This window comes from Anabrus simplex, chromosome 5 (assembly GCF_040414725.1).
Source record: "Anabrus simplex isolate iqAnaSimp1 chromosome 5, ASM4041472v1, whole genome shotgun sequence".
Classification (NCBI taxonomy): Eukaryota; Metazoa; Arthropoda; class Insecta; order Orthoptera; family Tettigoniidae; genus Anabrus; species Anabrus simplex.
Genome location: NC_090269.1, coordinates 442734604 through 442759381, shown reverse-complemented (window position 1 = coordinate 442759381; position 24778 = coordinate 442734604). Strand labels below are relative to the sequence as shown.

Genomic DNA, 24778 nt, shown 5'->3' with positions numbered 1-24778 from the left:
AGTTGTCAATCAATTTCCTGACATATGTCAAATATTGTTGAAAAAAAGGAACTTACTATAGAGATTAATTTTTTTTTTGCTAGTAGCTTTATGCCGCACCGACACAGATAGGTTTTATGGCAATGATGAGATAGGAAAGGCCTAGGAGTTGGAAGGAATTGGCCGTGGCCTTAATTAAGGTACAGCATTTGCCTGGTGTGAAAATGGGAAACCACGGAAAACCATCTTCAGGGCTGCCGACAGTGGGATTCGAACCCACTATCTCCCGCATGCAAGCTCACAGACGTACCTCTAACTGCATGGCCAACTCGCCCGGTGAGAAGAGGTTTTGTATGGTCGTTTAGACCGAATGAATTCGGAATGACTGACAAAATATACATTTGAACATGTTGAAAAGAATCTCAAAACACAAATTAGTTGGTTCATCGAATTGAAAATGGGTTTAACAGGAATGAAGATTACAAAAGCAGAAATTACAGACAGACCTACATTTCACAATAGGATTACAAAGTTCAGGGGTTTTCAATAAAAGGAGGGAAAAAGTGGAACTCTCAGGTCAGATGAAATAAGAAGAACACATTGAAAGGATGAAGAACTACTGAAGAAACCAAACATTGACACCAAGAAGTTGTTTTATGTGCTCCATAGATGTCCGAAATTATAATAATAATAATAATAATAATAATAATAAATACCCATGTGGGGATTTACCGGTTACCTCCATCGGGTGCGTCCCATTGGAATTGGGGAAGCTCGCTGGCTCTGCCGCCAGCAGAGTCAGAGGGTAGTAGGGAAATAAAATACCACCATGAAAAAAAAACTGGTCCTTTGCCAGGGTTACGGTGAAGACTGGTAAATGACCAGAAGCCAGAAAACATCTTGAGGCAACCTCTAGGGCTAACAACCCTAGTTGTAAAAGGATGGGTACCCGTCCAAAGCAAAGTCAAGTCAAAAAGCATGATGGCACAACATTTCAAGAAACATACCCCAGGGGGTAAATCTTCGGATAAATCCCTCGTCGTGAACACCATGGCGCACGAGTCTCGTTCGGATTCTGGGGGAGACTCGACAGACATCGTGCAAGAGACGAGTCGGAGCATTTCGGTGTACCCCGAAGAGTCAAAAACTCAGGCCAAAATCTAAAACCTCTCTAGCAACTTTCAACATAAATTCACTTACACAAACTGGCAAGCTGAAAACCCTTACCAAAGCTCTTCACCAAAATCAGATATCCATAATGGCCCTACAGGAAACAAGGTACCCAGATGAAGAGATTTTTGAATCCGAAGGCTACTGATTTTTCAAGAGCAAAGCACAAAGAGGAATCCTCAATGGAGCTGTGATGCTTGGAACCGCGTTTGCTGTTAGAACCAAGATCCTTAAATCGGTTGCAAATTTCGAACCTGTGAATGACGATTGTCTATATTCACAATTAAATGCGCAAACAAAACCTACGCCCTAGTTAACGCACATGCTCCTACAAACGATAAGAACAAGTCTGATCCAGACGAAGTTGATAATTTCTGGGACCTACTGGATGAAAAATTAAACAAAATCCCCAAACACCATGTCAAGCTTCTTTTGGGCGACTTCAATGCCCAACTAGGTCGTGAACAGAAGTACAAGAAAGTTATAGGAAATTACCCTGCTCACAAAAGAACCAATCCCAACGGCAAAAGACTGGTGTCCATTTGCGAAAATCACAACCTGCAGGTCATGTCGACCCACTTTCGCCATCTACCCAGAAAGCAAATGACTTGGCGTTCTCCCGTCCAAGCTCTCGGAGGGTTCCAAATTGATCATGCTGCAATCTCCAGGAGAAACAGCCCTGAGATTATGAATGTCAAGGTAAAGAAAGGCATCAATGTGGTCTCAGATCATTATATGTCTCTTATCAAATTCAAACCAATTCCCGCAAACACAAGGAAGACAACCAAACAGATCACACGCTTCGACAATGATAAACTTCGGCAAAGGGTCGAGGAGTTCCAGGAGAAGGCTAGACCAAATGACTGTGACTTTAACAACGCCAAAAGTCTCCTTGTTGAGGCCGCCGAAGACGTTGCAGAAATCAAGAGAAGCAAAAAGCATGCCTGGTGGAATAGTACCTGCGAATCAGTCCTCCAAGAAAGACTCAATGCGTGGAAACGGTACTACTCTACGAAATCAGAAAATGATTGGGAAACCTACAAAACCCAACGTGCCGAAGCAGCTAGGGTGTTCAGAACTGAGAAATGTAAATACGAAAAATCTCTCATTGAAAAGATAGAACAAAACTTTAGGAAGAATGAAAGCAGAGAGTACTACAGAGCCTTCAAACGCAAACTCACTGGCTATAAACCACCATCTCTATGCTTTGAGCAAAAGGACGGCACACTGGCGACGTCAAATGAAGAAAATTGCAGCATTCTGGCAAATTACTTCAAGAATTTACTTAATTGCTCTAAACCGCAAAGCGCCATTGAGACCAAGGAACACCTACTCAGGTACCCAGATTCCAGGCCACCCGACAGAGATGAGATCAAGAGCCATATTTCCCGTCTCAAAAATAACAAAGCGCCGGGGGAAGACTCAGTAGTAGCTGAACTATGGAAATATGCCCCAGAGGAATCACTTCATATCTTGCAAAAGCAAACAGAAGAAATTTGGAACAAGGAGACCCTACCCGAAGATTGGAAAATAGCTTTGATCCATCCATTACACAAAAAAAAGGCAGCATGAAGAACATCAACAACTACAGAGGAATATCTATGCTACCCGTGACTTACAAAATTCTATCACTTGCCATCCTGGAGCGTTTGGAAGCACAAGTCGAACATCAAATAGGTGAATACCAAGGAGGGTTCAGAAAAGGTCGCTCAACAGCTGAACAGATCCAAAATCTCAAAACGATCATCAGATATTGTACACTAAGGTCCAAGCAGTATGTGTCTGTCTTTGTGGACTTTAAGAAAGCGTACGACTCCATTGACCGGAAAGTCCTGCTAAACATCTTAAATGAATCTGGAGTTTTGAACTGCTGGCATTAATTAGAGCCACCCTGACCGATACAAAAACCAAGGTGAAGTTCCGCGGATGTCTCTCGCATTCCTTTGACATCAAAACGGGAGTCCGACAAGGTGATGGGCTATCCCCGATACTCTTCAACTGTGTTCTTGAAAAGATCATCAGAACCTGGCGGGTGAGATTACAGGAAACCAACTACAGTCCATTGAGAATAGGAACAAAATCCAAGGGGATCGCAACAGACTGCTTAGCATTTGCCGATGATATTGCTGTTCTCTCAAACGACATAGAAACTGCTAGAGCTCAAGTAGAAATTTTAAAGGAAATTGCCGAACAAACTGGTTTGGAGATATCGTTTGAGAAAACAGAAGTAATGACTAACATCAAAGAGGCTCCACCAAAACTCCATACAAAATACAGGGACATCACCCGAGTAGACAAATTCAAATACCTGGGTGAGATCATCATGAAAAATGGACTGGACAAAGAAGCACTTCAGCAGCGAGTACGCAAACTGGAAATAGCCTACCAAACATCCCGCACAATCTACAACAAAAAATGCCTTTCCCAAAACACCAAGATACGTCACTATGAAACAGTTCTGAAGCCAGTAGTTCTATATGCAGCCGAAACCCTGTCTCTAAATGCCAACAAAGGACTCCTTGAAGAACTGGAGAAAAGAGAACGCAAAATTGTGAGAGGAATCTTGGGATCAAAGTACAGTAATGGAATCCATCAAAAGAGATCCAACAAGGAAGTCTACAGCAAAATAGAGAAAATTACCAACACAATCAGAAAAAGACGGGCACGATTTTACGGTCATCTGAAAAGAATGGACGGAAGAAAGTTAACTAAATAAATCTTTCACTTTTTTGATTCAAACCCCAAAACTACAATTCCCTGGTTTAGAAATACCAAAGAAGACCTGCAAATGCTACATATCTCAGCTGAAGACGCCCTTAACAGAGATCTCTTCCGCAAGAAAATATTGACGAATGGGCTAAACCGAGACGAGCAACCGAAGAGAAGACACGGTGCCCCTTGGACAGAGGAGCATAAGCAGGCCCACTCACAAAGAATGAGCGAAAATGGGCTCTAAAGAAGGCCAAGTTCAGTGGCAAATGCAACAAGACTTAACGTGGTCCTTGATGGCCCCAGCGAATTATATATATATAATAATAATATCTTAGGTTTATCTCAGTTATTTAAGGGTAATGAGCAAGTGTAACTGTAAGCATAAATTCAGGACATGATTGTCATTCTTATTCTTTTCAGTCATTAAAGAATCAACACTTATCTTCATTTAGTGCTTTCACCCAGATGGCAGATACTCTATCAAATGTATACCAAGTATTTTCTTAAATGATTATAAAGTTTTGAAAGTTATCGAAGATCTCGATTGGTACGTTTTTCCTGTCCATAATACCTCTCCCTATAGACGAATATTTGGCCTGCCAACAGTGGGATTCGAACCCACTATCTCCCGGATGAATAGATATTGATACCTTATACACTACATGTAGTAAAAGCCCTGGCTATGATTTCTTTGTCTCAATGGCCTAATCTTCAATTTAGCAAATTTAACTATATCCTTTGCGTTTGACACTACATTCCCTATCCTCTTGATTGATCCTAAAGAACACACTCCACAACATGGAAATATTCAATCACATATTTATGCTACACAGCATCACCTCCATGAGTTTGATTCTTTAACTACTGAATTTGCTGACATTTAGGTACTGCTCGTAATTATCAGGCTCACATTGATGTAGCGGATAACACTCTGGTTCCTTTCCCTCAATACCATCCTAACCCTCTCTGAATAAAATTCCTGGATCAGCAAATTGATGTAATGTATTCTAAGTTTGCAATTGCCCCCTTCTCTTTTTTTATGCATCACCTGCCCTTCTGGTAGCAAAGACTGAAAGCTCATCAATAATTATTGCAGGTTGTTGAGAAGTAAATTCCAGAATTTTTTATGATGCTCATCCTATTCCCAAAATTCAATTGGCTTTTCATTATATTTCACGTTACAACAACCCCCCTCTGCTCCTCCACAAACTCTTGTCCCTTTCAACTTAATATTATCTTCTTCTAGGTCTTCACATGTGACAGGTGTAGAAATATACCATATCCAACCTAAAGATTGTCAGCAAATTAATCGAAGCTTTGAAATAGTCCAGGCAATACTTCTAGTCCCCGTATGCCAGTAGAGAACTGCAGATCCAAATGTCCTCCATCTAGCATATCACAAGCTCTTTTAAAGTTTATAATTGTGACGGTGAGCTCCTTCTTGGTGTATGCTAGTCAAATAATTTAACATCAAATTGCAATCTGACTCACTTCTTATGCACTTGTAGAGAATCATTAGTTTGCTTGAGGAGTTGAAGCCACGATTGTAACATTATTCATAAATACTCTCCGGTATGCTGTCAACAATATTCTCTAGTACACCGGGCACAATGGAGATAGTTTGTACTCATTTCATCTTGAAGGTTCTTGTTGCTCTCGGGAAGAACAGCCAACTTCAGATGCAGGCTCCAATCAATCCAGCATAACATCATGTATTTCTGTGTCATCCATATTATATTTCTGCATTAAGGTCTATGTAACATTTTGCAAACTCCATATGCTTGACTCCATATTTAGTACCACATGATATAAATCTCATGACTGTCCTTACTTAACACAGTACCTAAGTTTAACACGTTCCGTGTGGTTCGGGTCACCATGTGCCCCGAAACATGTTACTCTTATCCGTCGGTGCGAACTTCCCAGAATTGCGAAGTAAGTAACTACGTCCTAGTTACGAATTTCCGTTAACTAATGGCAACATAGTGTTCCAATTGAAGCAAAAGATCGAGGCATACTGCTAGTTTTGATCGGCCCACCGGTGACCCGAAGGAAGTTTTTTTCATCTTCCGTTCATATCGCATCGGGTCACCCTGAGTCCCGATTGTTGACTCACCTATATTTTTACGCGGGAATCGCTTAGCGCGGTTACGGTGAATGAAGCCTAGAGTGTTGCTGTCCGCAGATCGTAGACTGTTGTTTAAGGAGTACCACCCTTCTGATATCTGCTTTCTACATTGCTCTTAGGAAAGCCAATAGAGGTTATTGGAGTTATTGGAATAGTTATTGACATATTTACTATCTTCCGTATATAATATTTACAAGCAATTTCACGTTCTTTTTTAGGTATGGAGCTTTCACATTCTGACACACCGGCGGCACGGAAAAGAAAGAGGGTTAGGACAGCACTGGGGTGGGCCTATATTACGTTCCGTGCGGTTCGGGTCACCATGTGCCCCGAAACATGTTACTCTTATCCGTCGGTGCGAACTTCCCAGAATTGCGAAGTAAGTAACTACGTCCTAGTTACGAATTTCTGTTAACTAATGGCAACATAGTGTTCCAATTGAAGTAAAGGATCGAGGCATACTGCTAGTTTTGATCGGCCCACCGGTGACCCAATTATTTCCGGGGTCATTTCTGTTTCACGTAATTGTTGAATCGGAACACTGTCGCACAGGTAAATACGCTGGAATGTCTCCTCAACAATAACGCACACAACAAGTGCACATGCATGGTTTAGGATGTCATACTAGGGAGTAAACAAAGTCAAATTCGTCAGGTCACCGGTGACCCGAACCGATAATAACTAAAGGCAGCATCGGGTCACCGGTGGGCCGATACGACGTAACATTAAGTCATCGAAATTCACTGCCGCAGGGAACGTGTTAAAAGAAGGGCGTTCCACCTGAATAATACCCAAAGTTTCAAAGTTTTAACCTTACATCCAATACATTAAAATAACTAGTAGGGATATTGTAGTTTGGGTATCTGATCTTTATTTTGTCCAAGTTGTTGTATTTCTGTGAATGTTCCAAACATGGTCTTAATATTGTGCTTGCAGAGATCCTAGCTAAGTGATCAGTTGTGCCCTGAATATATGGCAGATACACTCTACCACAATCCCCAGGAGTAAGATCAATGAATTTTTAGAACATCATGATCATCAACATCCTTCAGTATGCTTTAGTATGATAAAAGATGTTGAAGGATAGTTGGTTCCTAAGACCGCACTGAATATAGGAAGCAAATGCATACCAATAGGTATCTACATGCAAACTCGCACCAACATCAAACACAAAAACTCGGCATTATTACGACTTCAGCCACTAGAGACAGGAGTATTTGTGAGAACGAATCTTTTCTAGAGGAATTTGACAACTTGAAAAGAGACTTTCTTGGAAATGGATATAACAACCTGCAATCGCACCTTCATCAATGCCCTTGGTTCCCTTTTACCTTCCATCTAACATATAGTACATACCCATTCAAACTAAATGTCATATTCTAGACTTACTCAATGACTAATTCTTACTGGAGCCAACTTTGTACAGTTGTGACCCTAATACACTACCTAGTAGCTCATTCAGTTGCATTTCTAAGACATCACTTCAGCCCTTCACTCGCACAGAGTCAGCTTTCTAGTTTCCCCAAGAAGGTTAGACATTTAATGGTCTCCATCTTTCCAAAAATGTCACACAAAGCTAACCATACAGCTGACAACTTTGGTCCATCATCTGAGATAATTATTGTTCCTACCTCTTTCCATAACCCTGACCCACGTTTCAAAACTTCCAGCACCTAACTCTTGCCTACATTTAGCCTCATCCCACGATTTGAAACTGTGCTAATCAACTCAACCACCAATATCGTCTGCAGATATTCCTGATTTCTTAACATAAACAACATCATCAGTAACTGAATGTCTTGGCCTGAAGTTACCCACCTAGCATCACACAGACCTTCTCTTACACTGATTGAATATTTGCAAATAATATCATTAATGACAATTTTGCACAAGATAACATGGCATGAAAAATATTTTCAAAACACCCTAAACACTGACACTCAACCACAATTGAAGAATAAGCACACATTTAAGGAATCCTACTTTACACAATTTCTTTTAAATTATAGGGCTAAAAGATAATGAATTAACACATCTTTTTCTTAATATGAGATACTTATTTCCACCATCATAATTGATCTCTTATAAGTTTTAATATACTTGCAGATTAGCATATTAAATGGCATTTTAGAACACTGATTCAAGTAGTTGCTTATACTGTCCATTAGTCGCATCCAAATGCAAGGAAACTTAAGAGATTGATAAATAAAACTCCAATTTATCCAGTTTTGCATTTAGTTATGACAGTAAGAAATGATTTTGATGTTTCCAATACATTCTAAAATGGAGCATAAGCAAACTTCTACACCTAGCTTACATTCTGTGAATATGACTTTCTCTGTGGGGAAAAGGGAATAAGAGAGGATTAATAGATCTGAGAAAATTCAGAATGTTTTGGAGGAAATAATTGCAGGTGCCATTTCAGATGATGAAAATATGATGCTATACAGTATGTAGCAGCAACAGTGAATGAATGAAGAAACTTTAATATTGCTTAAAGGTATTGTAAACAAACTCACATTAAAAATGAACTGACTTCCGTCAGATATATTTTGCATAAGGAGATATCATAAGCTTTTGAACATTTCACTCAAGTCTAATCTCTACTGTATTTTTTGCATAATTAACGCACTTTTTGATGAATATTTAAATATAGGGGAAAACTTCAAAAATTATTGGAGGAAGTCAAATATTTAAAAAATTATTTACAATTATTTACATTTAAATTATACATCCAATTTAATGAACAAGGAATTGGTTAAACTCATTTGCAGTAAATCGTCATTTGGTATAAAATTCTGCGGTGAGATTTGTCTGAAAAGTCAAATAGAGGACATAAGGTAAGTTAGACACATGGGTTTGAAGTACCAACACTGGAAAATATTCTTCCGGTTACAAGCTGACAATACGGCTCGAAATAAAATAAACATGTACTAATAAAAGTACAATTCATGTAAGTATATTATAATGACATACCAGCAAAAGGAAGAAAACTGTCCAACACAAGAAGGGCCCGGCACTCAAGGAGGGACCCCTGCTATATTTTTCCAGAAACCACTCACATCCGATCTTGTACGAGTGACGTGTCCATGCACCCTTTTTCTTGGATATGAATATGGAAATATGGATCATTCGCTAAAGTTTTAGTTTAGGCATTGTTTTTTGTTTTAGAACAACATAAGTTGCAAGCATTCTGCCATCACCTGTTTCAGCAAGCATTGCAGTACATCATTGTTTTTTGCTTCTGGTAGCGTGTATAACAACACTCGATATCCCTTTCTTAATGATTGTTCGACTTAGTGGCATATGGAAACTGATTGGTATCCGACCTGTAGTTCCTATTTGGTACAGCAGATATTTCTTCACTGTACGCTTCTCAATCACAAAGCCATGAAAATCAATTACTTGGTTGAAATCATTCAACATAATGTTGTTCATCGTAGAAGAGAAAGTCCATTTGTCTTCATAAAATTAATGAAGCCTCAGCTAACCTCCAAATCTGAGACACTGAAAATGTGCAGCAGCTATTTCTCATGCTTTAAAATACAGCATTTCGTGAGGAATGGCTTGTCCAAAGTTGCATAATGAAATCGCACATTTGAACAGATCCTTTGCTACTATCGGCAACATCCCACTTTTTGGTCCGTAAAATGCTTTGCGAAATTTACTGGTCCCTTAAATTGCACTTCTCCGTTACCACGGTAACCATGGCAACCACGGTAGCGTACGTTGCATTTGGAAGCTGAATACTTGCAGCCTACTGTCCTATACCCGTATCTTTTGGTGTAACTGATTACTACGAGCTTATATACTGGAAAATTACTCAAATACTTGCTCAAATACGTGAACATTTATTTTTCTCCACTTTGGAACCAAAAATATTGGGATGCGTAAATTATGCAAGGGCGATAATAATGCAAGAAAATCAATAATTTGCCTCGAAGCATGCCAATGAGTAGGTTAACTAACTGTACTTACTTGTTTTCTTCTTTGACACACGGGACTAGTTGATGAATTGCTTGTTCTTGCACGAATATTTCATCCTTAACCTTCACAGAGGCCTATAAGTAAGAAATACAGAAAGCAGATCAATTAATTAGATAGAATTTAAAAGATTAACATAGGACAGGGGGGCATGGAAGGCTGCATTAAACCACTGTATGGCCTAGACAACAAGAAATTAAGAAAAGTGACACAATGATGTAGCAAACATGTAAATAAACAAGACCAAGTGGACTGAGCCTTGTAGCGATCAGAGTGGGGGTCGAACCCCCACTGTCGGCAACCCTGAAGATGGTTTTCTGCGGTTTACCATTTTCAGATAATGCAAATACTGGAGCTGTACTTTAATGAAGGCAATGGCCACTTCCTTCCCACTCCCAGCCCTTTACCACTCATCATCGCTACAAGACCTATCTCTGTCAGTGCAACGGAAAGCAAATTGTAAAAAATAAACACAAAACAGCTGACAAGGTCAGTTTCATATTTGCACAATAAAAACGTGACCCAATATAAAAAAAATGAGAAATACAAAGGAACAAGTAACTATCCAATCAAGTCACTGTGATGGAACAATCCATTACAGATGAGTTCGAGAACATATAAATACATAATTCATCAGTGAATTACCTTCTGAACAGTGTTCTAGCCTCAAGCTGCCAGTGAAATATAATACACTTAACCCTTTTGATGCATACTGTACCAGGAACTGTTCCAGCCCTGTACAATGTTTTATTATTGCCGGAACATACGGAAAAGGGACGGAGATAATATCTGTTCGTACGCCCGACATTTTGTGCTAGCGCAAGGCGAAGCTCCTCGTGGCGAGCTGGGCACGTCACGAGCAAGGAACCTGCCGGTGACGTCACTATCACATGTTGCACGTCTCTCCGTCGAATGTACTAGAAAGAAATGTTTAAGTTTTCAGCCAACGAGCTAGAATAACATAGAGGGGCTGTATACCTGACATCAGCGCTCCCTGCTTGAAGCAAGTTGATAAGGGGCAGCCATGTTATCGGTTGTCAAAACAAAGCGAATTGGTGCGAGATCATATGTTGAGGTGACAGGGAGATCGTGCATGCCAATTTAATTCCCTAAGTTTTAAGAAGCGAAAAGATAGATTCTCGCTTTCAAGAATGCCAGCCGTAAGCTCAGCGTATGGTTGTACTAATCGGAGTAATAAAACCAAGGATATATCGTACTTTAAGTAAGTATTACTGAATTATAGCCGAGATTCCTTTTTGTAATTTCTGTTTGTAATTAAATCCATTTTATTGTTTACTTAGCGAAAGTACGGATAGCCACGGTAATTATTTGTCGAATTTTGTTTCAGATTTCGTTTAAAGAACAAGGAATTAACTGAACAATGCGTTGTGAGGGCGAAAAGAGATAAATGGTATCCCACTCAATTCAGTTGCTTATGCTCTGTACATTTCCAGCCCTATTAAATTTTCATTCACATTTACAAATAAAGGAAATGGAACGGCCACCACCAAGAAAACGTAACCACAAAAAATCACTTATTTCTTTCAAACGTACACCAAGTATGATAAATACAGCATTTTACTGCTATTTTTGAAATGTATACAGCCTTTATTGTAGATGTCTGTTGCCTTGGTTTTTAAAACTATGCCACACTTCATAATGGACAACTTTCAAGCTAGTAATCCCAGTATGATATGGTAATGGGAGAAACATGATATCCCCCCTATATTATAATAAATAATTACACTAAACGATTATTGTGGTAAAGTATTCATGGACCGCCTCTGTGGTGCACTGGTTAGCGTGAGCAGCTGTCACCCCCGTAAGCCCGGGTTCGATTCCCAGCTCCGCCACGAAATTTCAAAAGGGGCACGAGGGCTGTAACGGGATTCTATCAGCCTGGGGAGGTCAACTGAGTATAAGTGTGTTCGACTCCCACCTCAGCCTTCCTCGAAGTGATTTTCCGTGGTTTCCCACTTCTCCTCCAGGCAAATGCCGGGATGGTACCTAACTTAAGGCCACGGCCGCTTCCTTCTCCCCCCCCCCACAAGGCCCCTGTTCAGCATAGCAGGTGCAGCCCTCCCTCACAGTTGTATCCCCCGACCCAATGTCTCACGCTCCAGAACACTGTCCTTGAGGTGGTAGAGATGGGATCCGTCGCTGAGTCCGTGGGAAAAACCAACCCGGGAGGGTAAACAGATTAGGAAAGGAACACAGTACTCATGAGGATGCAATAATTTTAAAAATATTAACAGAATGAGGTTGTAACCTATTATAGGTGCCTATGATTTTAAGGTTTCCTGTCATAAATAGTTATGTCCATCGTTTTTATTCTAATTTACGCTTAACCACAACAGCCAAGCAGGGTAACGCTCTTGTTCCGATTTCGAGGCCTATTCGTATGTCACTGTGCGATGATTTCGAACTACCCTACAATCAACTGATTGTGATGTTGGCCCCGTGCCGCAATATGATGAAGTGGCGGTATTCGCTTTCATGCTTCAAGCTTTTGGCAACGGACTTTAATTCTCCCCCAGCGATTCTAAAATGCGGATTTTCTACACTTTTCGTCATTTAAAGGCCATGCCCCCTTGCTTGTGTGACAACAGGAAACATGGCGGACGTTCGTTCTATTAGGTTCACCCAGGCAGCGCTTCCGCCTCTCTATGTTATTCTAGCTCGTTGTTTTCAGCCGATTAAGTTACGGAAATGAGACCTATACCATCGTGTAGCTCATGTTCTAAATGTAAACATTTGTTAATTTCAAAAAACTCTGGCAAGGCATTCAAGAGATATAAGCATATTTGATCTACGTGACGTAGCAAGCAGCCTTGAGTCGTACCGGATATAAGCAGCAAGCCTGACCGCAGCAATTCAATTCAAAGGAGCAGCGAGAGGTCGTACGTGCCTGTCGCTCCGCTTTCAGCGAGAACTTCGAGAGACTACACTACCTGCCCCAGCCGGTACCTAGGGTTAGATAGGGATTCTGTGGCCCAGGGACCCGCGTAACAAGGGATAATCCCGCGTCCACTAGTTCGATTTAGATGTCCCCACATACAAACACACGGCTCCAGACTCATCTTCAAAAGAGCAAAGATGCACTTAGGAAAGAGCAAATTGTCAGTGAGTCTGGAGCCACTACAGACAACGACGACGATCTGCAGGAATTGACGGAGAGTGAGGGGCAGCCGTTATCACGGCAAGCCACTCACTCCACGGCCGTCAGCCCACCAGCGGAGGGAACAGCGCACCCCTCCGCCAACCACTTTCAGTAGGCTAGGGCTGACCAGCCCTATATCATCACACAGGGTCATCCTTAAGGTCTTACTCCTTAACACGTCCCCAGTGAGCCCATCCCAGCCTGCCAACGGCCATGCTCTGCTATGTACTTCGGTGAAAATCCCATCACCGCAGTTAAGCAACATAGGCCTTGGTCAATACATGGATGGGCGACCGCAAGCGCGCAGCTCAGAGCTAACGGCCCCCGCTACGGCCAAGGACCCGGCCGAGCGGGGACCGGTGGCTACCCAACACAGCGTGCCCCCCGTGAGCAGTGAGCGAAACGCGCCAGAGGAGCACAGAACAGACTTCACCCCTGATTCTGTGCAAGTAAACCTGACGCACGAACCTCACGTAACGGGGTGCGCCACGCAGTACTTTGCGCTCACCACCACCACCAACACGACCACCACCACCACCACCACCACCACCAGGACAACCCCCATAACCACCCCGTCAATAGCCGCTGGCAAGCACATACCTGTGCAGCTGCTGCCCACTCGGCCGGCTGGCTCTACTCGAGCTGAGCCCCGAGAAAGGAGCGCGCAGCGCGGGGAAAGCGAACCAGGAGGCCTGACGATATGTGCGAGTGAGCGGGAACCGGGGTTCGACCCTGAAGTGCCGGAACTCGCACTTGGGAAAGTGACTGGGGAGATACCTGAACACAAACAGGAGACTACTTCTCCCCCCAACACAAATCTTTCCCTCAAACCCAACCTAGTGGCAAGCCAGCTGGACGCCGGGAAAGCGGGACCCAGTTCCGCCTACCCGAGCGATGAGGCGGCGCCCAAGGGAAGGAAAGAGGGCAAGAAAAGACGGACTCGGCGGAAGGTGCCACGTAAAGTCCTACCCCCCCCCCCCCCCCGCCCCGGGCAAGCCGGTGAATTGGACTCCGACCCAGATGAGGCAAGACTGGTGATAGATGTATCAAGTACATCCCAGGATGCCGACTCTGAAGGCACGGACGGAGAAGAGCCGTGCGGGCACGGGGTGACCGAAACCTTGGACCCAGCCACCCAGCCGGGAAACCAGGATGACGGTTTTAGGGAGGCCAAGAGTGGGAGAAGGAGAAAAGGCGAGGAGAAAGGGAAAGACACCAAGCCTATGAGCCGCAAGGCCCAAAAGGGCGGAAGTCGGAAACCGAGTACCCGAGCCGAAAGCTCCACAGACACCTCATACAGCTCGATCATGCCACCACCAGACACTAACACGAGACAGGCACAACAGATAAGACCTCAGCAGACACAAACAAGTAAACCAGCCACCCCTAAGGGGTCGACCCCCCCACCCCTTACGGTCTACAGTAACAATATTAAACTCATCGAAATGGAGCTTCTCAAAAAGCTGACACATGAGCAGAGAAATTATTATTTCTCCAAGCCGAGAATAAACGCACATGAAGCGAACCGGCTACATATGTCCAGCTTCGAAAGCTATGAAATCGCTATGAAAGTGCTGAAAGGGCAGATATTGCCCAACTCAACAGTAAAGCGATTTGTAGTGAGAACGCCCAATAACACGTATGTGCCATACGATATCGGGTTTGCCATGCGAGCCCAAGGTATCCAAGCACTTACAGTACACAGGATGCGAACAGGAAACAGGCCAGCCAAGGGCTGCCTCTACCTAGTTGCCGTGGCGGATACCCCGGGAGCGGACAGCCTGCGGAAAATGCGGATGCTGAAGAACATGCTGGTGACAGTCGAACCGTACCGCCCGCAAACCACTGGCCCACAATGTGGGGTGTGCCAGAGGCATGGGCACTCAGGGGCGACATGTCAGCTGGATCCCAGATGTCGCAGATGCGCCGCCTCCCACCTGTCCCGCGACTGCCCCCACGGCAATGATCCAGCGTACTCTAAGTGCGCCAACTGCGAGGGGAAACACGCGGCTAATTATAGAGAATGTCCCCGCCGCAGGGACTACGAAGCCGCCTTTCAAGGCAAAGGGCCTAAGGGTAATAAGCGTGGCAACCCTAAAGCCCCAGCAGGCCCATCAGGCACAGACGCTTCACGTGGACAACAACAACAAATAGGCTCCTCAGGCAAAAAGGACCCATCAGGACCTACAGGCCATTCAGGCACCAAGGGCCGAAAGCAAGGCCAATCAGGCAAATTAGACCCTTCAGGTGGAGGCAAAGTAACCTTGCAACCCGCAAGGACGGAGGGTACACACAAAACCGGGCCCTCAGCCCAAGCACCCGCCACCTCCGTTCAAAGTAAGACCTCCGAAAATAAAAACAGCAAGAAGGCCCTACCCCAAAGACCCAACCTAAGGCAGGTTAAGTCCACGCACGCTCCCCCGGAGCAGCCTCAGGGCCCGCCCCAGGGCAGCTCCACCCCCCGCAAGGAACCTGCCGCTAATAAAACAGCATCCGACCCACTCCCCCCCCCCCCAAACCCCACACAACAACAGTCACACCAATCTCACCACCTGCACATGTAACACTAACACAGGCTCAACAGCCAGAGGGAAACATGGCAGTAAAGGCGTTCAGGGAAAGGATAGAAGAAATCCTGAAAACCTTCTTTCCGAACCTGAATCTCACGGCAGCTATTACCACTGGGGTAATGATGGCCAACATGCTCCCATTTTCCTGGCTAAGGGATCTGGTTAATGCGATCGCTGACCTCCTGTCCCAAGATGCCTGAACAACACGACGAAGACCACAATAATAATAACAATAACACGCAGGAGCTTCAAGTTCTAATATGGAACTGCCAAGGCGTCAGATCCAAGAAATATGAGCTCGAAGCCTTCCTAGCCGCGAACACCATACACATAGCTCTCTTAACAGAAACCTTCCTCCCACCGGGGAAGAAGTTCACCATAAGAGGCTATAAAATACACCGAAGCGACAAGGCCAATAGAGTCGGAGGAGTGGCAGTTCTGGTAAGGAAGGACATTAAACATATGGAAATAGACTTACCAGAACTCGTCGAGCTCGAAGCGTGCGGAATTGCCATACCAGTGCGAGGAACACTCGTCAATGTAATATCGGCATACTCCAGACCTAAACACCTTAACACACAAGATATTGAATCGGTATTAAGGCAAAATAGAAACACGATCCTAGGAGGCGACCTAAATTCGAAACACGCCAGCTGGGGGTGCCTGAAACCTAACGCAGACGGCGAAAGGCTGTACAACCACATGCTATCCCAGGACTATGTGGTAACAGCCCCCAGCGAACCCACGTTCCTAGCACCAAACGAACAGGTCGACGACATATTGGACATCGCCCTACTGCGAAATATTCCTCAAAGACACACCATAAAGGTCATTAACGACCTAGGGTCGAGGCATCAACCAGTAATATTTACACTGGAAGCGAACCCGGAGGAATATGAGAATAACCCCAAGCGCCGACTAAACTATAAAGCAGCCAAATGGGGTAAATTTGAAAGAATACTCGATTCACTCCTACAGGGGACTGAGGACATACAAATAGTAAACCCAGCCCAAACGGATGAATCCCTAAAAACACTCGTAAATGCGATCCAGGCAGCCACAACTGCGAGCATCCCGGTACACAAACCTAGATAAAACACCAACATTGAAATACCGGCCCACATTAAAGATCTAATACGCCAGCGCAACAGACACAAGCGCAACTGGGCCCGACACCACCGCGATGCAGACCGGATACGTAAAAACGAACTCAGGGTCGAAATCGAAACCGAAATAATGGAGTATAGGTCTCGGATCAGGAATAACAAACTGAGTACGTTTGGCACAAATACCAGACCGGTGTGAAACTTAGCGAGATATTTCACGCGAGAACCACACGTGATCTCAACAATTAAGGGACCTAACGGACCAGTATATGAAAATCAAGATAAAGCAGAGGTGATAGCCGACTCACTCGAAGAGGCCTTTAAGCCCAATGACGAACCGTCGGACCCCGCCTTCATTAGGCAAACAGAGGCCAAGGTAGCAGAATTCCTAGCAAACGCACCTAAGCCCGAGGTTAAGAAGACTAATATCCACGAAATAAAGTGGATAATAGACCACCTTAACCTGAAGAAGGCACCCGGCCCAGATGAGATACAAAACATAATATTAAAAAAGCTAACTCCGAAAGCCCTCGCACTACTCACTAAAATATACAACGCAATGTTCCAATTGCAGTATTATCCAGAACAGTGGAAAAAGGCGAGAATCCTTGTATTTGGCAAACCAGGCAAGGACAAATCTAACCCTAATAACTACAGGCCCATCAGTCTCCTGGACGCTATCAGCAAAGTATTCGAGAAAATACTGCTGAAAAGGCTAATAGCACATATCAAGGAAAGAGGAATCATTCGAAACGAACAATTCGGTTTCAGGAACGGCCACTCCGCCCCGCAACTGCTTACCCGCGTCCTAGAACAAGCGACCATCGGACTAAACAAGCGGAGGGACACAGGCACGGTATTCCTTGATATCCAGAAGGCATTCGCTAAAGTCTGGCACGAAGGCCTATTAGCGAAATTAATAGACCTCGAATTCCACCCAGGGTACATAAGATTAATTAAATCATACCTGGAAGGCCGAGAGTTCCAAGTAGATGTTCGTAACACACTGTCAAGTACGCGACCGATCAGGGCGGGCGTAGCCCAAGGGTCACTAATAGGGCCAATCCTGTTCATTCTATTTACGAATGACATGCCGACAGCGGAACTCACTACCACGCACCTCTACGCGGATGACAGTGCTATCACAGTACAACACTTTCAACTAGCATGCACCCGAAAGAGACTACAAGTAGCACTGCGAACCCTCGAGCCCTGGCTAACCAAATGGCGTATCAAGGTCAACGTAGACAAATGCCAAGCTGTAATGTTCACTAGGAAGAACAGACGCACACACAGGCCAGCCAACATAAAACCGCTCAAACTATTGAATCGAGATATAGCATGGCACGACAAGGTCAAATATCTAGGAGTAGTCCTAGATAGAAAACTAACCATGCTATATCACATTAAAGACATCCAGCGGAAAACAAACGCACGACTGTCACAGCTCGATCCGATACTGAATGAAAGATCCAGTATTAACAAGCGAGTAGCAATAAACATGTGCAAGGCCCTAATTAGGCCAATAATAACGTACGCAGCCCCCGCCTGGGGCTACACTGCTAAGACAAATCTGGAGCTAATACAAAACAAATGCATTCGAGCAACGGCTAGACTCCCGTATGACACACCAATACGCCACGTACGCGCAATTGCGAAAGTCAGCTCGATAAGGCAACACATACGAAAACAAACACTCCGAATGTACAAGAAGTCATGGGGTAGTAAGGTCAACCCACTTGTCAGTGGAATCGGACGCTATGACGTCGACCTGTACACAAAATACCCCACGCCGAAACACATTCTGTTCAGCCACAGGGTTGGGAGGCCGGGGGGCCAAAACCGCCCTCGCTCCTAAGCTGACACCTACCCACTACACCGCTCCACTTAATATTACGCCCACACACCACACTGCAGCACCTGTATATATGTACATACCTGATCACCTATATCCTAGATTAAGCTATACTACTATTATTATGCTATGTTATGTTTTGTTATGTTATGTTACAGACCTAGCCACCACCGGTAATCAAGCGAGGGAGGATTGAGATAAGAAATACATCAAGACGAAGGCAACTCAGCCTTAATAAGGGACGACCCAATCCACCCCCGCCCCCTGCCAGCGACAAGGGAGTGGACAGATAACCCACCCCTGATAATATCATTTAATTATACGATGTACTTGTTTTACAGGACACGAGAGCGGAAGGGAGCAGCCCACACTCTAAAGTTTTTTTTTTTTAATTTTAAATGTATATATGTACAAATTGTTGCAGAGACAAGTGTGTTCCAATAACACCGCATAGAGGGACATCGACAGGCGGAAGAAGATAGCCCCTTGCATTACGTAAGGCTTGGCTTTAATTCCCCCCTCTCCAAAAGGAGACTTGGCACCAGGGACTGCTGGCTGCTGGGCAATGGGACGAACCTGTGGCCCAGAGCCCAGACGCTACCAGACCCGAACCGCTCCAGGCAGTGACAAGAAGGACTGATCCCCTCAATAACAGAAAATGGCAAGGAAATGGTTATGTTTACATGACACATAATCCTAACTAACACAACCTCTGGTCTATCTCCAGCCCACATCCTTGTATGTGCTATCAAAAGAAGTCAGGTTTTACATGTAGGCTCTTTCTTCTTTCTGCCTATGTAGTTTTTCTCTGACCCTTCAATACCATACTTCAACACCATATACCTAACACAATCTCGCCTGGTAACGTGTCTGACATGGAAACAGGCAGATACTCCTTGTATCACTTCCCACTCTTCCAGCTATCTCTTTTCCACTTAGAAATTAATAGCATGTCGGAGGCCATGTAGATTGAGTCGATGGTCACGGCGCGGGAGCAGGCTACGGGGGCCCCCCGTAAGAAAAAAAAACCACAGCAATTCAGTTCGCATCCTTCACAGCTGGCTAGTATGTCACGCTGCACGCGACGAGTCGAACTCAGTATTCATGCGGCCGGACCTCGTAATACTTAGAAAATTTCGACTGCAAGTTGACACTTAGTTTCTGCGAACACTAGTGAGTAACTTATAAATTGTGGGACTTGTAATTCGTCTGACATTCAGACATAGAAAATTAACGTGTGTGTAACTTCAAAGTCATAAAGACTTGTAATATTTCACCAATAGTTGTACTTGAAAGGTATCTTATATTAATAACCGTAACCAACCTGGAAGTCAACTAGGCTACCTCGCATTGTAATGACCTTGGACTATTTTAACTTTGAATACCGTGAGTGTAGGTCGTAATACATTGATCATTTTGATAGCCTAGAGCACTTTCATTTGTGTAGAAAGACTGTTCGCGTATCGTCACAACAGACTGTACTATTTCAAATAACGAGTGTGGACAGACAGACTGGTTCGTAACCAGTGATATTGTGAAGTATGGGACTCATACATGAATAATTGTAGGACTGTGTTAGTGAAAGGTAACCTTATGAGATATTACGAGAGCCACTTATTTATTTCTTTGCCGTGAACCATGACGAACTGTGTTGCAAATGAAAGTTATTTTGACCAGGGGGGTGACACTTCATAGGGAGCGTCCGAAGCAGTTCTGAGATGGGCCAATCGATCTCCGCCAACTAATGAAAACTAAAATTCTCTTTTAGAGGGTTAATTTAGAAGGCAGAGGTTGGCACTACACATTCAGTTGCGTGGTACAGCAAATTCAAAACACAACACCGTTATCGTTGCGCGCGAAGGGACCTTGGCCGTACGGTATGTAATAGTACTTGTTAGACGAAAATTTGTTGAGATTCTTTCGCATTGAACGAGATTTGTGATCCAGTGTTTTGAGAGTATGGTGTGAAATTATAATTATGCGCGTTCTTAGTGTGAAGAAATAGTATTATGATCATGAACGTACTTCACATTGAACTACCTAGCTGTTCCGGGTAAACGTCTGTGTGATTGTGCTTCTTACCTGCTGTTTGGAATATATAAATTCAAAATATAAACTGTGTGCATTATGCTGTGTTTTACTTTCATCCTTTCCTTCTCGTTTCTTTTTCCATTCCCATATATAAAAGTCGTGGGAAGCGTTCAACGAAAGAATGAGGTTATGTTAGATCGTAATTTAGGCAAGTATGGGTGTTTTGGGGTTTTATATGAATTGCATTAACATTTTCAGTAATCAATGTTGCATTTATCACTTAATAGATGTAAATTTACATTAAAATGCGAACGGTGAAACAACGATACAAGCTAGCGTTATAACAGTATTGCCAACATACAAATACGGTAATTGCAATTTACTTTTCAAGTAAAAGACACGAGAGAAGCTTTAGATACAACTTTCCTACCAAAATACAATTATTATCTCTATCACAATTAAAATTTTAACAAAGTAACAACTATCATCATCGTGTTTACTACGAGGTACTATCGTGGGATTCATTTCCTTATGTTGGCAGAGAGAAAGTGGCCAGTGTAGCTTCCATGACCTGTTTTCTCAGTCAACTTTATTATACAGGAGTGACGGATCTATTTCTCTTATATGATCCTTGATTTTGACCACACGAACAGTGAGCAGTAAGTGTTTAGATGAACTGTGCAGTGAAGTGTATTTCCCATTATCGTGATTTACGATAAATAGACAGTGCTCCGATATATTTCTCATCGAGTGAATGGTAACTATTTATGAAAAAGTGACCAGTTCTAACAGTGCAAAATCAAATGGTGCACATTCTCAACATAGTCAGTTGGACTTTCTCGTGATAAAGCCACTCTTTTAATAACATGAGAAATCCTGACTGGAGATCGACGTAGAACGACGGAGATCGACGGAGATTTGGTACTACAAGGGATAGTTCCAAAGACGTGGTACTATGGAGCATCCTGGTGTCTGCTAACAACTGAGTTCCAGATTGTTGTTTGCAGAGTGGTACTCAACTGTTCGAGCTCAACGAGAAGGCGTATATCAGGTGATATCCGTGCTTTTTCCATTCAATTCAGACTTTGAGCAGAATTTTATAAACTGTGTCATTACTGACAATGAACATTAAGAGTTCACTTAATATTTTTCTTGAAAAGATTAACGTTTTACAAATCTTCAAGTCAAGACAGACTTTCAAACAACAGTGTGCTCTGGTATATTCTCTTTGATTAGAACTTTGAAATTTCAATTAAGTGCTTTATTAGTAGTGGAAGTATAACGTAAACTCTCAATTTATAATATTTTCATAAAGTGTTCAATGATTTACAAAAGAGTAGGACGATACTCGGAACTTCAGTCAAGAAGACTAGATTTGATTTAAAGTGTTTTTTATTTAAGTTTGATGTGATCTCGAATTACTAAATTTACTCTATTCAAGTCATGTAATAAGATATCGCAAGTGCCCATAGAAAGACTTTAGGGTTTCTTATTTTTCTTACATCATTGTTTATTATTGATTTATGCCATGAATGACATAATGGACATATCAGCTTGAGAAAAATATTATTCATTTGAATTTTGATATCCTGTTGTGAAAATTGCGTTTTATTTTCTATTAAAAATTCATAATTTGGCGACATAATAGGGTGGTCTTCCAAAGATTAAATAAAGGAAAGAAAGATATGAGATCTATTATTTCGCCTAGTGATCCTCTCTCTCTGTACCGTCTCTTAAGGACTCTGAACTCCTCAGAAAGACCTCATGCTCTTTAAATCAACTTTTCCTCCTACAATACCCACAATATGTCATCATATGCATAGTATGCAAGGCATGATTCAATGGATTTTGGAACACCGTAATAAAAAAATAATAAATACCTCAGTTTAAAAGATATGGATGTAAAGTTTGGTATGTGAGCTTGATATACTTCCAGGACTTTAAACATGTGACTTGCATTTGACAAAAAAATTATCAGAACACTGTTCACAAAAATATAATTAGTTTCTTATTAAAAAAGGAAAAAACATAATTTGTAGCAAGTTTTCACATTGTGTACTAAATCCAAAGTGACTAACTGAAGATGATTAATGTTAGCTCCTTTCCAGGATAATATACAACGTGCGTTCCATAAGTAATGCGACCAATTTTTTTTCTGACGCAACTGTACACCGCTGGGATAGGTGAAGAGGGGTGTTAGCTTCAAACGCTCTTTGTCTCATTGTGACGCAACTGTACACCGCACCGTGTTCTAACCTGCTGGGCTAGGTGGAGAGGGGTGTTAGCTTCAAACGCTCTTTGTCACATTGTGACGCAACTGTACACTGCTGGGCTAGGTGAAGAGGGGTGTTAGCTTCAAATGCTCTTTGTCTCATTGTGACGCAACTGTACACCGCACCGTGTTCTAACCTGCTGGGCTAGGTGGAGAGGGGTGTTAGCTTCAAACGCTCTTTGTCTCATTGTGACGCCACTGTACACCGCTGGGCTAGGTGGAGAGGGGTGTTAGCTTCAAACGCTCTTTGTCTCATTGTGACGCCACTGTACACCGCTGGGCTAGGTGGAGAGGGGTGTTAGCTTCAAACGCTCTTTGTCTCATTGTGACGCCACTGTACACCGCTGGGCTAGGTGGAGAGGGGTGTTAGCTTCAAACGCTCTTTGTCACATTGTGACGCAACTGTACACCGCTGGGCTAGGTGAAGAGGGGTGTTAGCTTCAAACGCTCTTTGTCACAATGTGACGCAACTGTACACCGCAGCTGGGCTAGGTGGAGAAGGGTGTTAGCTTCAAACGCTCTTTGTCTCATTCGGCAGCGAGCTGCCGGAGAGTCAGGTCGTGCGTTTCCGTCAAGCCCGTTTTGAGTTCATGTAACTCGGCACAATGGATCGTTCTGTAGAGCAAAGGTACGCTATCAAATTTTGCGTTAAACTTGGGAAATCCGCCACCGAAACGTTCCCATTACTTCAGCAGGCCTTTGGGACTGATTGCTAGTCCAAATCACAGGTTTTACGATGGCACAAGTCGTTCATGGAGGGCCGAGAAGAGATCACCGACGAACCTCGCAGTGGATGGCCACCAACCTCACGAGTCGACGAAAATGTGACGCGTGTGCGCGATTGTTTGAACTCTGACAGATGGCTGAGCCTTCAATTGATAGCACGAACTCTAAACATGACAAAAACAACTGTTTTCCGCATTGTGACCGAAGATTTGAACATGAGAAAGGTGGGTGCCAAACTGGTCCCAAAAGTGTTGACCGACGAACAAAAGGACATGCGAGTGCTTCGGTGCCGAGAAATGTTGGAAATGTGTGAAAATGGTCCTCATTTTAACTCAGTTATCACTGGTGATGAGACATGGATTATTGAGTACGACCCTGAGACAAAAAGGCCGAGTTCAGAGTGGCACACCCCATCGTCGCCTCGTCCCAAGGAGGCACGCAGGAGCAAGTCCAGGATCAAAATCATGCTCATTGTCTTCCTTGATGTCAAAGGCATTGTCCACCTCGAATTCGTACCTACCGGGACTACAGTGAACTCAGCTTTCTACTTGGAGGTGCTCAAAAGACTGAAACGGAAGTTCTCGCGCTGCCGAAGTGACATCAAGGATACGTGGATAGTTCATCACGACAACGCGCCGAGTCACAGCGCCTTCGTTGTCAACGACTTCATGGCCACGACCAACACCCCAGTGGTTCCCCAGCCTCCCTACAGTCCTGACCTGGCTCCTGCAGACTTTTTTTGTTTCTTCGGTTAAAAGGAGTCATGAAAGGAAAACACTGGGATACAATTGAAAGAATCCAGGCGCATGTTACATCGGCTCTAAAGGACATTCCGAAAAAGGCCTTCCAGGATGCTTCCAGGCATGGAAACACCGCCTCCAGAAGTGTATCGACGGAAGAGGGTGCTATATTGAAGATTTTTTATTATTTGTATGAATATATTCAATAAATGATCTTTTTGTGAATTTTGTCGCATTATTTATGGAACGCACCTTGTATACCAACTTATATTGCTCAACTAGGCCTACTTTCCAATTTACAAATTAATTTCCCAAAACGTAGAATGTATGGAGTGAAATACACAA

At 43.3% G+C, this 24778-nt stretch overlaps 1 protein-coding gene across 1 annotated transcript in view; it reads right to left on the bottom strand.

Moving 5' to 3' along the window:
* The window catches only part of LOC136875082 (gastrula zinc finger protein XlCGF57.1-like), an 80570-nt gene that overhangs the window by 16916 nt on the left and 38876 nt on the right, over positions 1–24778 (bottom strand). The window contains exon 4 of the mRNA XM_068227982.1: positions 9968–10050. Within this exon, the coding sequence (XP_068084083.1) occupies positions 9968–10050 (83 nt within the window). The remainder of the gene's footprint in view (positions 1–9967; positions 10051–24778) is intronic.